General features: G+C 40.9%; 1 protein-coding gene across 1 annotated transcript in view; it reads right to left on the bottom strand.

The window, feature by feature from the left end:
- The window catches only part of Edem1 (ER degradation-enhancing alpha-mannosidase-like protein 2), a 99,238-nt gene that overhangs the window by 13,447 nt on the left and 68,371 nt on the right, over window positions 1–17,420 (bottom strand). The window contains exon 9 of the mRNA XM_080273386.1: window positions 6,648–6,812. Coding sequence (XP_080129512.1) covers window positions 6,648–6,812 — 165 coding nt within the window. The remainder of the gene's footprint in view (window positions 1–6,647; window positions 6,813–17,420) is intronic.

Genomic DNA, 17,420 nt, shown 5'->3' with positions numbered 1-17,420 from the left:
CCCAGTTGTCACACTGTCATTTTTTCGCGCGGTTTGCCCCAGAATAGCGTCAGTCCACGCAAATCTGCCACGGTGACACCATGTCGAACTCGAGCTCTTCCGAGTCTGTGCCTTCTAGCCCTCCGAAAAAGGGTTTTGTGACCTCAACCCCCTTCAAAACCTTACCAGGAACTACTAAGGGCCTAAGTGACTCTGCAATAGCCTCAGAACTTTTGAAAGCCTCAATGGACTATGGCAGTGACGTCGGTGTGTGGTCAAGCCTAGCTGAGTCTGACACACAATCCAGTGCAGAGTCCGGGCCAGAAGTGATTGTTTCTGTGCCGGAGGAGAGTGTGTCAGTGCCCAGCACCTCAGCAGGGAAGGCTCCTGTGAGAAGGGGCCTCGAGTATGGGAAGGGGGAAAAACGGAAAAGAAGCGGTGACCCCAGCTCACCGCCATTGTCCCCTACGCCACATCACGCCACCGCAAGCCCGCCACGTACTCCCAGCCCTGTTCTCTCGTCCTCCTCCTCTGCTGCCCTGTCTCCTGAGTCCTCGGAGTCTCCTTCACCACCTCGAAAGGGAAGTAAACGTGCAACATTACGTTCGAGAGGTTTTCATAGGCCTAGTGTTCGTGTTGGTAGAGCAAAAACTTTGTCCCGTAGTATAAGGCTAGCTCGTAGGGAGGGAACTCGCACTAGGCAACTTGGCAGTCACGCCACCGCGAGTGACCTTGAGCCCAGTGATAATGTCCCCACCACCACCACCACCACCACAACACCAACACGACCTGGGATAGCCTCTGCCTCACATACTGTTGCACCGCCTGCCTCACCCACTCCCACACGACCTGCCTCACCCCCCGCCGCCCCAAGCACCTCCCAGCCTAGGCAGGGAACGCTGGATGCCTTCATGTGGTCAGAGGGATCAGATTTTGTGCCGGAGGATCTGCCCTTTGACGACAGTGGGTGTGGACTTCAGGCTGACTTCCCTGTGGACGAGGATGGTGAATGCCTTGACTACCTGTTGGCCTTCCTTGACGACGAGGTTATGGAGCACATCTGTACCGAGACAAACAGGTACGAGGGGCAATATGCTCCAGTTCGCGAAGGAGAAGATGAGGCGGCCACGCCATCCACATCGCGGATGGCAGCATGGGTGCCTCTTACGATCCGCGAACTTTTTGTATTTATTGGATTGATGTTGCTAATGCCGCACAACTGGAAACACAAGTTAGAAGAATACTGGACTTCCGACGAGCTGTGCCCAACACCCATTTTCAATAAATACATGAGCCGCGATCGTTTTAGGCAGCTGATGACTTACCTTCACTTCGCGAACAATGATGAACCTTCCCAAACTGACCCATTATGGAAAGTGAGGGGAATCCTGAACATGATCAAGGATAAGTTTACGAGGTTCCTGCGCCCTTTCAAGAAAGTCATGATTGACGAGTCCTTGGTATTGTTTAGGGGCCGTCTTCGGTTCGTCCAGTACATTCCAAGCAAATGCCACCGCTTTGGAATCAAGTTTTTCGTGCTGTGCGACTGCAAGACGGGGTTCATCCTTGACTTCGTCATTTACACCGCCAGCAATGTCGATTTGGATAAGACTGACCCCCTTGGATTCTCTGGTTCTGTGGTGAAAGTGCTTTTGGAAAAGTACTTTGGCGAGAATCATGTCCTGTATACGGACAATTACTATACCGCTCCTAAACTCGCCAAGTACCTTTCTGAACACGGCGTCGGCTCCTGTGGCACTGTCAGAAGCAAAAGGGCACATTACCCTGCCTTCCCCGAGGCTGAAAAGTCAAAGCGGGGAGACGTGCACCTGAAGAAATCTGACAAGATGCTTGCGATCAGGTGGCATGATAAGAGAGTCGTGAACATGCTCACCATAGTACACAAGGGGGAAATGCTGGCAACAGGGAAGGTCGACAGAAGGACTGGCGAGCCTGTGATGAAGCCTGATGCTGTCACTGACTATAACGTCAATATGCGGCTGGTGGACAAGTCTGATATGATGATTGGAGAGATTGACTGCCTGAGGAAAAATCGTCATTGGTACAGGAAGGTGTTCTTGCACTTGATTGATATGTGCATGTTGAACGCCTTCATCCTGTATAAAATCAAGAACCGGAAGCCAGCCAACTACTCTCTCAGACGATTTTCCAAGACTTGTGTCTACCAGCTGCTTCAGCGTTACGGCCAGGTTCTTTCTACAGGTCCCAAACGCCACCCTCACACACCTCCAGACCGCCTACAGTGTATGGCCTACCTTCAGCGACACCGCCTGGAGCCACTGCCAGCCACTGCAAAGTGGGGGAAAGCACTGAGGAGGTGTCATGTGTGCAGCCACACTACCAGGCAGGACAGAACCTTTAGGCGCACCTCATTGCAGTGCAAAGAGTGCAAAGTTCCCCTCTGTGCTTACCCGTGTTTCTTTGACTACCACAGCCTAAGTAGATTTTGAAAATAAGGGTAAGATTCTTTGAAATAATACTGAGAGTGACAGTGATAATATTGTTTAGTTTTCTTTTACGTGCTGACAGTGACAGCCTGATGAGTGTAAATTACTGTATGTACTTGTAAAAGCACTGACAGTGACAGTGTTTTTTGGTGTAAATAATTGTACATAGTAATAATATAAGTATTGCGAGTGACAGTCACTCCAGTGTAAGAAGATGAAAGCATATTTTCCTATTCTATGTTCTGACAGTGACAGTTTGTTGTGTAGAAAATATTATTTTTATAACACTGGACAGTGACACTGATGAATAAGGCAAAAAAAAAGAACAGATACAGTGAAAGTGAGCGATAGAAATGAAGTGCGAGTGCCCGACAGGAGCGAGAATAAAGTGCCTGCCGTAAGGCTGAATAAACTCGCGCCGCGGTGGTCTTCCTCAGTCCCAATCCACAATACTGGCAGTGACAGTGATTTTTATGGTCGTAATAGTGACAGGCAAACGTTTGCGAAGTCCTATGATGAAAAAAAATGTAGTATACGTGTTTTTTGCCGAGAAAAGGCAAATGTGACAATAGTGACGGGAAGATCGCCACCGCGCTGCATGTCGCCCGTGCGTTCCGTTCATTTTAGCCTTATTTTCAGTGCTTATTTACAAATACGGATTCCAAACAACCTGTACGTTGTTGTATAAAGTGTACTGTGACAGATTGAGGCTGTGGTAGAAAGAAAACCGGGTTTCTGGAGGTGTGAGAGTGAAGACTTTGTTACCCAACTTTGCAAGTCTTCACAAGTCCTTTGGTAGTCAACAAAGGCTCAACATGTGGCTCAGGAGAAAGCTGAATGTAAGTACTATATGCCATAAAAATTTTAATGATCTAGGGTTAATCTATGATTTTTGGCAAATATTTTCCCACAGGTACTCAGACCCCGCTACAACCCCGCCACAGCGGGGGGATCGCCCGTACACAGCAGCGTTTTAGGGGTTAAAGCAATACCTGCTACATTATGCAACATGTGGTGCTAAAACAGGATGTAACCAGCGGTCCAATGCAATATCTGGTGCTGAGGCATCTCAGCCAACTTGTAAGCAGTAGCCATCTGGCCAGGGGAAATCCCGAAACTCAGGAACCAACGAAAATGCCTGCTATGCGCCAGCCAATCACAGTCTAGCGGCCAATGAAACATCTGGCATTGAGTCATCTCAACCAGCTCGTAAGCAGTTGCCAACCAGCACCAGGGGAAATCCTAAAACTCAGAAGCCAACAAAAACACTCATTATGCACCAGCCAATCAGAATCCACCATGGGCACGCCTCACTCAGTGTGCTGAGAATACTTCCACACTCCCATTCTCCCCCATGGATGTTGTCCAGCGAAGACATCCCCGAGCACTCTGTTCTTCTGACCACGAGATCACAAAACCCTGGTGCTGTTACTTACTCAGTGGCGTCCTATGTTCGAGGTAGTGTACTGTATTGTATTGCAAAGCTAATGGCCCGGCAATGATCATGTCCTAGTGCTCTATTGTTATTGTAAAATTATTCTATATACTCCACCTGACTCCCTCTGCTACTCCATCTCCACTACCTACTCCAGCACCCTTGACAGAGATCAAGCCTGAGGTGGTGGAGCTGGCATAATTTTTGGAGGAGATTTTTGCCACTCAACCACAAGGGATAATGTGTACTGTACAGTACAGTACTGTACTGCACAGTGTGCAACTTTAACCTCCATCAATGCCAACACTTGGTGAGTACAGACAATAGTACACTATGTACAGTACAGTATTACTATACAGGTACTGTATCATTACTGTACAAGTACTGTGTTTATATGCTTAGTTTTCATCTTTTACTCACAGTAAAGTTTTTAAGATAGAGGGCTGAGATGAACAGAATCACAATATCTAGCTAAAGCAGAATGTTGCACTGGATACTGCATATCCAGCGTTTCATGTTACTCAGCATAGGGCGTGGTTGAATTACAATGGATAACTGAGAGTTTACTGTACTGTATTATGTTTATTAACACACGAGGTGCTCCAGGACATAACTTATCAAACATCAGACATAATGGAAAGAAATAAAGGATCTGTTATGAAGCAAATAGCAATTAACCCTTTGTGATTTCGATGACTATTTTGATCGTCATTTCAAATCCAACCTCAGAGATTCCGATGATGCTTTTAACCGTCATTTTAAGAAACTTTTGTAAAATATTCACCATAAATCGTGTTTACGCATCATAACAAAGAGGCTCGAGCATGACATCACGGAATGATTGCTCTATGTGTGGCGGTACTGCACAGCTGGTCTGACTCATGGCTTTGTTTCTTTATAACTTTATTCTTGGTGAATATTTTTCTACAGCAAGGTATAAAATTTTTGTTTTTTCCTAACTTCAACTTGTCACTTTGACTTTTTATTTTCTTTGTTTTCCTTTTATGAACATACTAGGATTAAGTACAACTATTCAGCTTCAAAATAACACCAAAACCAGCATCCTATCATAAAAAGTGTATTTGCACTGAACGATCAAAGAAAAACATATCGAAGTGAGTATGCGACCGAGACTAAAAGAAAATTGTGCATCTCTTTCCCTTCGTTTTACTGCACAATGAAATGCAAAAATTACCATAATCTATATATCATTGTAAAGGTAATTTATTGTATTTTTGCATGGTTTAAACCAAATTTACATATCTTTACTCGTTATTTTTTGCTGAATATTTTTCTACAACAAGGTATAAAATTTTTGCTTTTCGCCTAACTTCAACTCGTCATTTGACATTTTATTTTCTTTGTTCTCCTTTTTTGAACATACTATGATAAAGTACAACTATTCAGCTTTAAAATGACACCAAAACCAACATTCTATCATAAAAAGTGTATTTACACAGAGCAATCAATATAAAATACTGGGTTGCGAAGATGTGGGTCAGTGTGAGTGGCTAACTCTAGCACAGACATAATCTGCCCGGCCCAGAAACCTGATAGGGTTAAAAGATAGGTACAATTATTTAGATACAAGCAAAGCAATTTTATCAGGGCAAAATTTAGAAATATATATACAGTAAATACATTCAGTTTTCAGATGACAGAGGAATACTAGGGGAACGAGATGATATATAAAACTCACTGTTTGCCATACTGATGTTCAGTGAGTTGTGTCTTGGAGCACCTCATTTAAACAGAAGGAAAACGGTTTGAAAACCAAAAGCATGAAGTACAGGTATGCTCAAAGGAGCAAAGTACTGTACTACCAGTAATATGAATGGGTGCTGAATTAAACTCTTGAAACTTCAAATTTCAAACCTATCCTCTAAGATAATATTCAAGGAAATATGAAACAGAACTGTCATACTATTGCACAGCCTCCAGATGTTCTGAAGGAATAATGTGAGATACTGTGGAAAAAAAAAACTGGGGGAAGGCTAACACTCAAATTGCTATTTTGAGGTGAAAATGCTACTCTGTTTAGGTGTTTTTTTTCTTATGACCACAGCTTGGCACAAAAAGGCACACTCCTTTATCACCCTATCAGAAGCTGGTACCACTTCCCCTCCATTCATTCCACTAACACCTGTATCCAATGGTTCTCACTTCTCACACTACAATATTTACTTTCACAAGTTTCCTACTCTTAAAAATTTCTAAATATTTTTTCACTCAATCTCTGACCTGCTTCCCTTCTTAGCTCAGTAAGCTGATGTCTTGCCACTTCCTCTAGAATGGTACTCTTCCCACTATCATACACTCCCTCCTTGTAAAGTCTGCAAACAATGTGATTTCCTTGTTAGCCACATATGACCGCCTCATTCCACCAATTACTTCTATTTTTCCATCTCCCCCCATGCACCCTATTCTTTCCAACCACATTTCCTTGGCACTCAGCTATTTCATGCAATAATGTCCTCATTTTATTCCTACTGTTGCCAGACAATTTTATTCAACTGAAAGACAATCATTATGAAAATGGAGTTAAGCACAACTCCTTTCTTTCTTCATCTCATAACCCAGCATTTTTCACCCTAGGTCATGCACTCACTCTCTTCGTATCTCAATACAGATATATACACCTTGTTCAAAATGTGTAAATTTTACCAATTCTTATCTCATCCATATCCATTCTTCAGTCAAATTTTGAAAAACAGAACACAGCAGAGTATTAAAATGAAATTATGAACTATTGTAAAACATCTTACAGTAGCATAGCCACACTGTGTCCTGGCTGAGTGCTTAATAGTGGCCAGGATGTCAGCACCCATGGCCAGCAGAGAAGGGTCCTGGGTGGCCTGGTAGAGGTACATGAGGGACTCCACCAGCTCTGGCCTCAGTGGGTACCCCTCACGCCCTGTTGGAGCCTCACTCTGTCAGAAGAAATGTACCTACAGTTAGTTGCTGAGGTCCATGGTATTGTAACTATAGACTAAGTCTTACATTATAGCAAGGTATATGAGGATTCTCTAATAAGTGAATTATAATGGTTCTTGCTCAGAAGGATTAGTTTTCACTCTCCACAGAGCAACTCTGGTTTCCTTTTAGGGGCACCATAAGAAGTGGCAGCAAGCCACTTACATCATGAATACATTAATAGCATGACAGGGAGGAATCATCCCAGATCCACGACTGAGGAAAGGGTGCAATATGATACTACAGTAGAGTATTAATGTTCAACTGTCTTTGATGTCACCACACTTGCATCTAATGCTCCCTACAAGTGCCCATATCACATAACTAGCACAATTTATACCGATAGGCACCTCGATGTTTAATTAAAGACTGTTTATGCACACAGCATCTCCTGTCCTCCTAGTCAGGTATGGGATTTTTTAAAAGCAATAACCTTGGTGCCACAAGTGAAAAAGTTCCTTTATTTGGTTTGATACTCATTGCCTGTACATGTGACGCATGCATCTCTGCCCTTGTGGTTGATATCTAGCACGTGGCCAATGTCACCAGTATGTCCTGCACTAATGCAGATGAAATGATGACCCATGCATCTCACAGTACTTCAACAACAGTCCTACATTGCAGTCAGTTTGCATGTATGATGCAAAGCCTTCACCTCCATATGGGGGGGGGGTGCAAAGTTTGGGTCCTTACTCTGGCTCACCTTCCATCCATCTTGGATACACTTCCTCAGGGTGACTCTGAAGATGGTTCACAGAATGAAAAAAAAAAAAAAAAAAATTCTACTAGGTATTTATTCATTTATTTATATATTTATTTATTCATTTATTCGTTCATTCATTCATTTTGTTCAGTACACAAATTTTGGGGCACCTGCAAATTCTGACCTCATCTGAGGTACTTCTGCTTCCTCTTCCTCACCACATTGCACTGAGTGAAGCCAAATACAGAAGTAGTAGTAGCACTGACCAACACATGACATAAAAGTGGAGATTTCAGCTACTGGTACGCTCAGAGGAAACACGGGAAGAACACTGCAGCACAGACACTTTCCACGAGAGAACAAGACATCAACAACACTGGAGGACGGTTACTATGCCTTGTGAGACATTTTAAACGAAGACAAATAATGCACCCTCTCCTCAGGTCTCTGGATCTGGGAGTTACTTCTCATCACTGTTTAAACTGCCTGGGTGGCACTGTACGATGGCTGCAGATCTTCTCAGGTTGCCTCCAAATTCACCAGCTGTAAGTCAAAATGGGATTTTAGTAATGAGCAATAACATGATGTGATGTGAAGACGTCTGGATGAAGGGAACAGATGAGGAATGGAGTGGATGTTATTATTATCCACTACACATTACTGTAAAACTGGTGGCATTTTATGTTGTTTTTGAGTTGTTTGCTGAAAGAATGCATGGTGTAATAAAAGGACCACTTACATATTATACAGTAGAATGTCAATTTAAAGCAATTCAGTTTTAAATTATAGCTTTAAAACAACATATACAATTACATACACATTTTCAATTTAAAGCAAATCTTTCCGATGTTAGGCGTGTTATATTTGGTGCATCAATGAAAACAAGTTTGGCGCCTAATGTCTCATGCCAGGTGCTTCTCCGGGCATTCCTCCTGCACCCTGGCCCATTCTGCATCATCCACAACAAAGCCAGTGTTGCCGTTTCATGGAATTCTGTCCGTTAATGTCAATAAACAAATGTGCAAAGGACATGGATATGGACAGGCACCCCAGAGTTGAATTTTTTCCACACTACTGTACTCATTCATGTTATTTTTTAGGAATACAGGGAATTTTATCATGGTTGGGAGCATTGACATGTACTGTCCCTTCACAGTTAAACCAATGAATATGTAGCGTTTGTCTAAAATACTGTCATTTAAAACAAGGAAGATAAGATAATATCATGGGACACGGTCCACCTGCACCCACCTGGTGATATCATTCCTTCTTACTGAAAAAAATTACTCAACAATTATTTACAGGGCACATACCAACCATTAGCAGTCCACATTTGCTTTGTAATAGTCAAGAACTACCAAAACAATGTTGTGAATCAGGTACAGTTGATCTACTTGAAAACTTGCATGGGGAAAAACTTACTTGTCTCTCGGTTGGTTATTTATCAGTGCAGTATTTGATGAATTACTGACTACAGTAATCCCTCGTTTATCCGGACATAATAAAGCCAAAGGCATGGCCGGGTAGTGGCAACATCAAGATAATGAACACTATTCCCCAACCAATCCCAGACCCTACCTATACCCACCTCCAAACTATACCTAATTTATTTGTACAATACCTATGCTTAATTTGGCAGTGTGTTCCAGTCATTCAGGGCATTATTTAGACATCAAAACACACAAAGGAATATCCAAAGCAATGCTATACACCAAGAAAACCATGCAGAAAAACCACTGAAAACCAAAGAACACCATACCTAAACACTGCCGTACGTACGCACACTCAAAAAAGTACCATTACAGGGAGGTCCAATGAGTTTCGTACTGAACAATCCAGCTGTCTTGGTAGGGTTGGAGGAAGGCAGTTATCAAATGTTTCATTCATGGTGTCAGTTTGTATCATGCAGTAGGGGTAACGTTACTTTTTTGAGTGTGTGTACAGTACCCCTCCTTGTTTTAGCAGTGTTTTCGGGTCACTGTGTCATACTTTGACATCAAAACATACATAGTATTATCCAAAATATTTTTCAACACCAAGAAAACCATGAAAAAAGAAAAAAAAAATGAAAACCAAAAAACACCCTACCTATACACCACTGTTGTGTCAAGACTGCAATTATTACAATTATGTAACCACAAACAATATGTAACAATTATGTAACAACAAACGATTGCATTATATTACACTTGCTACAATTATGTAACGACAAACGATATGTAACAATTATGTAACGACAAACGATTGCATTATGTTACACTTGCTGCAAATATGTAACTTTTTTTTTTTTTTTTTTTTTTAATGTGTCCGACTCTGGGCATAGGCTTCACAGCCTGCTATCATGGCCCAGCAGTCCTCCTACATACCATACACCTCTACATGTCACCACTTTGGCACTAACACCCACTGTCCATAACTACAAACAATATGTAACAATTATGTAACAGTTGCATTAACAAGATGTAACTTTTATGTAACTTTAACTACAATTATAAGGCCAACACAATTATGTAACAGTTGCATTAACAAAATGTAACTACAATTATAAGGCCAACACAATTATGCATTACCACAATATTATGTAACAATTCATAAAATGTTACAATTATGTATTACTACAATGTAACAACTACAATACAATTATGTAACAATTCACAATGTTACAATTATGTAACAATTCACAATGTTACAATTATGTATTACCACAATGTTACTACAATATTATAAGTCATACAATTATACCACAATTCTGTATTACCAGTATCATCATGCAAGTTAGGTGAAATATTAGACATTACTAAAGGGATAACTCAATATGTAATGTAATAACCTAGCAGTATTACCATTGCACAGTTATATGCGTATGTCTGTTATACATACACATCTTACAAAATGTCATACAACAACCATTGCATTTATTCAAATATGTATACAACTTGTTTAAAATGTAATATTACTAGATCATTGCAATTTACTATGAATATTGTATGTGTACAATATTATAATCAATATTATGTACTAACAGATTAGCATATGTCAATGATGATTGCTGTTGGAGGACCTTCAGCGGCGTGGCCGAGCAATGTCAGGACTCCATATTATAATTACAAATCATAATAGATAGTTAGATAAATAGATAGACAGACAGAGCTCCAGGCATGCCTGGGAAAGGGAAATGACCTTGCAAGTTAACTGAGGAAATGTTGACAATACACAGGAAGTAGCAAGTCAGGAGATGATATAGGTAGTGTGTCAGCGAGATAGCATACGAACAAAGCCTAGTGACCACACATACTGTACACACATACTCACACACAGGTTTCTAGAACTTTCCAACCACAGTGTAACACACGTGACACGACCCCTGCTACACCAGAATTTAGGAAGCAGAGCTCAGAAGGAGACAGGCCGTAGAACCAGCAGGTAGTAGGGAGAAGGGCTTAGCAACATGAACGAGAGGGAGGAAGAGAGAGAGAGAGAGCGAGATAAGGAGGTAGCTCGAGGGACTCTACTTATACTTCACTCGTGTGTGTGAGACATTGTTAATATTTCCAAGACAAAAAAAATAGTCCCATACTATTCTTTACCTCTCCTGTCATTGCACGACAAATGGGAACGAAGATTATCTACTTACAGAACTACTCAAGTATAACAACTGCTCATCCACAAGTCTAATATATATATATATATATATATATATATATATATATATATATATATATATATATATATATAATCTACAAAACTCTACTATAAGAATCGAGAGGGACAGTAGGTACAGTACCCCTCCTAATATTGGCAGTGTTTTCAGGTCAATCTGCCATATTTAGACATCAAAACACACATAGGAATATCCAAAGTAATGCTAAACACTAAGAAAACCATTAAAAAAAACAAAAAACACCAACAACCAAAAAACACCCAACCCATACATGACTGTATGTACAGTACTGTACCCCTCCTAATTTTGGCACTGTTTTCAGGTCAATCTGCCATATTCAGAAATCAAAACACACATAGGAATATCCAAAGTAGTGCAAAACACCAAGAAAACCATGAAAACACTGAAAATCAAATATATATATATATATATATATACACGACCGTATGTACAGTACCCCTCCTAATTTTGGCACTGTTTTCAGGTCAATCTGCCATACTTAGACATCAAAACACACACAAGAATATCGAAAGTATTGCAAAACACCAATAAAACCACGAAAATCTATCTATCTAACTATTGCCAGACGCCATAATCCAGAGAGGGGTGGCCATTTGACTTTGAGTTATTTGTTTTACGGGGAGGGGCACTAAGCCTCCACCAACCCACTTGTTGACACGTAAGGAGAACGTTTGGTTCAATTATATGGTTATCACCCAGCGTTGTAAATGGTTTCTTGGCTTACAGGAAACCATTTGGCTTGTCACTCAATGTAAAGCCACCTGTAAAGGAAAGAAAAGCAATAAGAGGTGACAGGAAAGATGGGAAAAATTGGAAGAGAGGATGGCAGGCACAGAAAAATTATGATAAAGGCTAAAGAAGAAGGAGGCAGCACTACATCAAGTGAGTGGATGATGGTCACCACCACCTACCACTAACCACAAAAATAACACTGAAAACCAAAAAACACCTGACCTAAACACTACTGTATATACAGTACCCCTCCTAATTTTGTTAGTTTTTTGGTCATTCTGCCACACTGAGACATCAAAACACACATCAGATTATCGATATTAATGCTAAACATTATGAAAACAATGCATAAACAACAAAAATCCACAAAAAAACAACTGATGAAGGTTTGAAAATCTGTTGTCTATGATTGCTCCAGGGGCTCAAAAAAAAAATGCCACTGCTAAATATGCTATCGTAAATTGGTTATATTGGTACAAATGGTATACCATCATCTTTGCTGGTGTTTATACTACAGTGAACTCTCACATTTGGCTAGTTTTTATTTGGCAAATTCACTTTTGGCAATGAGATGGGATTGTACACAACACTCTAATCTGGCGACAGAAATCTCACATTTGGGGAGTTGTTTATAATAAAAATATACTGTAACTGTATTCTATAATTTTATGCCAATTAATTTCAGCAGTTTTTTTTATTAATATGAAATAATTTCAACAAAATTTAGTTTGTATCGTGAAATTCAAGTCTTGTCTTCTCGACAACAAAGAAGAAGATAAACCCACACAGACTCCCAAGCAACTGACAATCACAAAACCCTCACACATTGAGTGACTGTTCCAGTCTCCAAGAAGAAATAGAGACTGTTGTAGCCAGTGAGAGTGATTGTGTTCAGCTCAAGGAGATAGTAATATGGAGGGCGAACTCCCATCCACACAGTGTGCAACCGTAAAGTCCTAACTGGCCACCATTTAGTTAGGACGGGCAGTGCTAAATGGTGCCACCGTCACGTGTGTCATCTCCAGTGAAGCAGACTCTTTCATCATATGGCGTCGTATATTATAATAAACTTTCCCGTACATACATCATGGATACACATGCTGGCCTACAAGTACAGTTGTGAGGATTATTTGTGTGTACATTATGATTACCGTACTAGCCACAGATGTAGCTTTAGTACAATTATCCCAGACGAACATTACCATTACTCCGTTTTCTATTCTGGCTGTGGGAGTCAAGAGAATGGGACCGTACATGGCGGGATGCAAATATGCATTGCTTTTGAAAGAAGTTCACCCTCCATATTACTATCCTCCTTGGTTCAGCTGGTACAGAATATGAATGAAATATCATCTTTCTTCTCGAAGGAATACAATAAAAAAATAAATGAACAACAAGCGCTCAACACTCGTTACCTGGGCCGACAACAGAGTGAAGATACTGCACCAGCTGAAGCTTCCCTCTCCCATGATCCTGGCCCAGTTGATGATAACATAAACATTGCAAGCATTCCAGATGACTTTGATTTTGAAGAATTTGGCTCAGATGAAGATCCACAAGAGGAAGGGACAACAGAAGCTACAGGGAGTGAGGCTTCAGGGCCTGTATTTACAATGATTCTCAAAATGTTTTTAAATTTAATACTTAGCTTGTCTTCACTTAGCTGAGAAAAGAGCTTAAGAATATGTCACAAAGGACTTAAGTCATATTCCCAGCTAAGGTTAAGTGAAATCTTGTGACAGATTACCCAAGTATGAAACACCTCACACAGCAAAATTTACAATATGAAAATATATGGTTTAAAAACAAAAACAACCTTAATACATAAGGAAAATATTTACTAAAATTTAACCCACCCCATCCCGACCACTTTTCCACCACTGACTCCCCCCAATCCAGACCATTTTTGGAAAAATTTTTTTTTTTGCTCAAACCTCCGCTTTTGGTGAGAAACATCGAAAATTCATAGAGAAATCGCTCACCTGAGGTTTAAAATACTCGATCCAGGTAACAGTACCTCCTTACCTGACTGGGTTTTCTAACAGGCTGGCACCAAAGAAAACGAGTTCTATGGGAGGGTAACTATTTCACACCACTCATAAACGGTATTTATTTATTTACTTGGTACGAATTTATATGTAGTACGAGAGTATATTGGTTTTCAAACAGCAATATAGGCATTATAAGCATTGTTTCACTCACTAACTCATCACCATACCTGACCTTTTTTTGCCACATTACCTGATCATCATTTCTGACTGTTTCTTCCTCTAATGCTATGTAAAGTTTGTCCTCCACATTGTCATTGATTGGGGAATCACTCTGGCCCTGAATTTCGTACCGTGGCATGACATGGCTTTACTGGCCAGGTCACTGATAACAGGTGAATTGCTGAGACAATGGCGTGCAGGGGGGGGGGAGGAGGTCATGCTGGGTAAGGCATTGTCCCTGCCTGGCATCTTGTAGAGGAAGGTGTCATGTGTATACATACCAAAAATCACTCACGAAAATTGAAAATTGTGTGAATTAGGGACCTTGCAATTGATTCGCATTTATGTATGTCGACGGGATTGGCAGTGACAAAACGTGTGGACGTTAATTCACGTCGACGGGACGCCGCGGGTTAAGTTTATTATTCTACCAACTCTCCTGTAAAATGTAATAAAATTTCATTTTCATCAATTATCTATTTTCCAATATTGAAAAAGGTGTGGACAAATCCTCAATGCCCTGTATATAAACAGTCACGTCAACAAAGGTATCCACGCACCAAGCACCACGTGTACATCAAGCCCATTATTTTATTTTCTTATGTGAGTTTAACTGTTTTGTATTGTTTCTTTGCTAAAATAAATTAAACTGAATCATGTTATGTGTGTTTATCAAATGATTTACACTCAGTAATGTTATAATATAGGTGGAAAATCAGACCAGTTAAGCATTCCCAGAACCAATTTATTTTTTTCCCATTAGTTATTCAGTTCAGATTTGAAGAATTCCAGTTTGGCGAGTTTTTTATTGCACCTATTACTCGCCAAATGTGAGAGTTCACTGTTTAAGATAAGCTAACAAAAACACATAAAATTGACAAGTAAAAGTACAAAAATTTAGCAAGAACAGAGTTCAGGAGTAAAACTTACCTTCATATAAATTCCCACCATCATAGTGCAAAATTTTGCCAGCACCTTCCAAGTGATAAGCATATGTCTAGATGAAGAATTTCATGAGCTTTCTCGTGGTTACTTCAGAATTTTGATATGACCAATAGTAGTTGCATGAATCACAAAAAAGAATGAAAACTCATGAGTCACTGTTATCACCACATGGGAGAGTAAGGACTGAAGAAGTGAGGGGGGAGCCAGGAGGGTATGGAGGAGGGACAGGAGGGGGGGGGGGAGAAGTGAGGCCGTGGGCAGGATTCTCCCCTTTCTGTCAACAGGCAGACGGGCAATTCTGCCATACATTTACTCATGGCTTGTAGTCTGTTAGACGCCAAGTGGCCATGCAGAAACACAACTCACCATGACACGGACTTTTGACATTCGGTAGAGAAGCTGACGGCCGCTGTCACTGAACATGTACTTGTGGCTTGTGGTCTGTGTTTGATGAAGGTGGCAGTTGGGAGAGACTTAGCACCCATGGCAGCGCGATATTAGACATTCGGTGGGGAGGGCATACGGACGTTTTGACATTGCTTGCGGGTTACGGTTGTAATACTCAGATGCCGGAGGTTTGTTGGGAGTGATAAGACGAGCACGCGACTTTGACCATTCAGTACAGGGGCAGACAGACATTTTAGCTCTGGTTGTGGGTTACAGACTACTTCCCGCTCACGGCTTGAGCCCAACGGCTGGCCGGTCAAAGTTCTCGGGGACTTTTATGTACAGAAAATAGTAAGTAAATTCGGATAAAGGTTTAATGAAGCCAAGGTCCAGCATCCTGATAATGAAAACATCTGGCTACTGAGCATCCAGATAAATGAGGGACTACTGTATCTTAATCATTTAATGTCCTTTCATTTTCATAATAGGCTTGATATCATTCTTAATATCCTTGGTTTCAGAATTCACAGTATACCAAATTTTATGCTAGTTGTATCAACATCACATCCTCTGTCATCCTGGTCACTATACAAGAATGTGTGAAATAATGACATCAGAACCAATGTGGATTCACAGCAACTCTGCACAATGCATTTTCAGATCACATGTTGTTTCTCTGGCAAGCGGACATACTGTGCTGTGTGACACTCTCTCCACCACCACCACCACCACCACCAAGTGCATCAACCCTTGTCATTATGTCCAAGAGGCCAGCCACTACTTCATTAGTTACTCCAAATATGAAGAAATCAATGCAATCACCAGAGCAGAAAATCAAGGTGCTGTATGCTCTGCAATGTGGCAAAGGCACTTCAAGTGTTGGGCGCCAATTTAGAGCAGAAGGAGGACGTGAGTGATGTGAGGTAGCAGGCAGTGTATTCATACATACCATACAGTAAGGACACCATCTGCCTCCCAATTTCAATGCAGGGAATGACTTGAGCTAATTTATCATTCTGATGTATACTTTTTTAAATTATTAGTTAATAAAAGCATTTTTACTATTTTGTATTTCTCTCAGGTATCAAACTATTTTATTCCCATTAAAAAAACACTTAAATTTTGTGCATAACTGATTTTAGGCAGCCTCTCGAGGAACCTATCTCATGTTAAATTGACATTCTGCTGTATTTCAACCATATATACAGTACAGTATAAGGTACATTACATACAGTAAGGCACAAGGTTTCGCAGCATCCAGAGTGGTGACATCACACTTTGGCAGCAGCCATCAAATATTCCCGTGATTGCACATTTTCAACTAAAAATGCACTTTTGTGCACTCCAGCAGCATAAGTTTAGGATTCTCGCCACGGCAACACCAGCACCAACACTCAGTTTTGGCCTGCTTCCCGCATGTGTTCAGTGTGTCCGCAAGTTGAGTGTTGCACTCTCGCGTCCTTGATTAGTAACTGATGGAAATACAGTAATCTCTCCACTATCCGATGTAATAGAGCCAAAGGCATGTCCGGAAAGTGGTCCCGTCTGGAAAGTGGGCCCCTGGCTCCTGGACTGGTACATAAGGACCCTAACTCAGCCTAACTTTGAAAGCCACCTAAATAACTCCCTACGGGACATGCATAGCACCTATTTAAACCTATTTATAATCCTATTCACACCAATAATGGACATAAAGCATGAAATAAATGAAAAGGAACCAAAGAATGAGGAATCAGAATTGACTGTACCACAGCCAGGGTACTTACAGCACATCTGTGGCTGCCTTCTCTAAGGCTTTGGCGGTGGTGAAAATGCTCTTGATGCATGTACAGTAATCTAGTGTTGTGCTGCACTTTCAGTAATTCTTTGCACTGTGAGTTATAATTGTTTAACACTGCACATTGTT

Source organism: Coenobita brevimanus, chromosome 54 (genome assembly GCF_032717465.1).
Source record: "Coenobita brevimanus isolate Jiangsu-jjx chromosome 54, ASM3271746v2, whole genome shotgun sequence".
Taxonomy (NCBI): domain Eukaryota; kingdom Metazoa; phylum Arthropoda; class Malacostraca; order Decapoda; family Coenobitidae; genus Coenobita; species Coenobita brevimanus.
The sequence above is the reverse complement of the archived record's forward strand: the minus strand, read 5'-3'. Positions and strand labels throughout refer to the sequence as shown.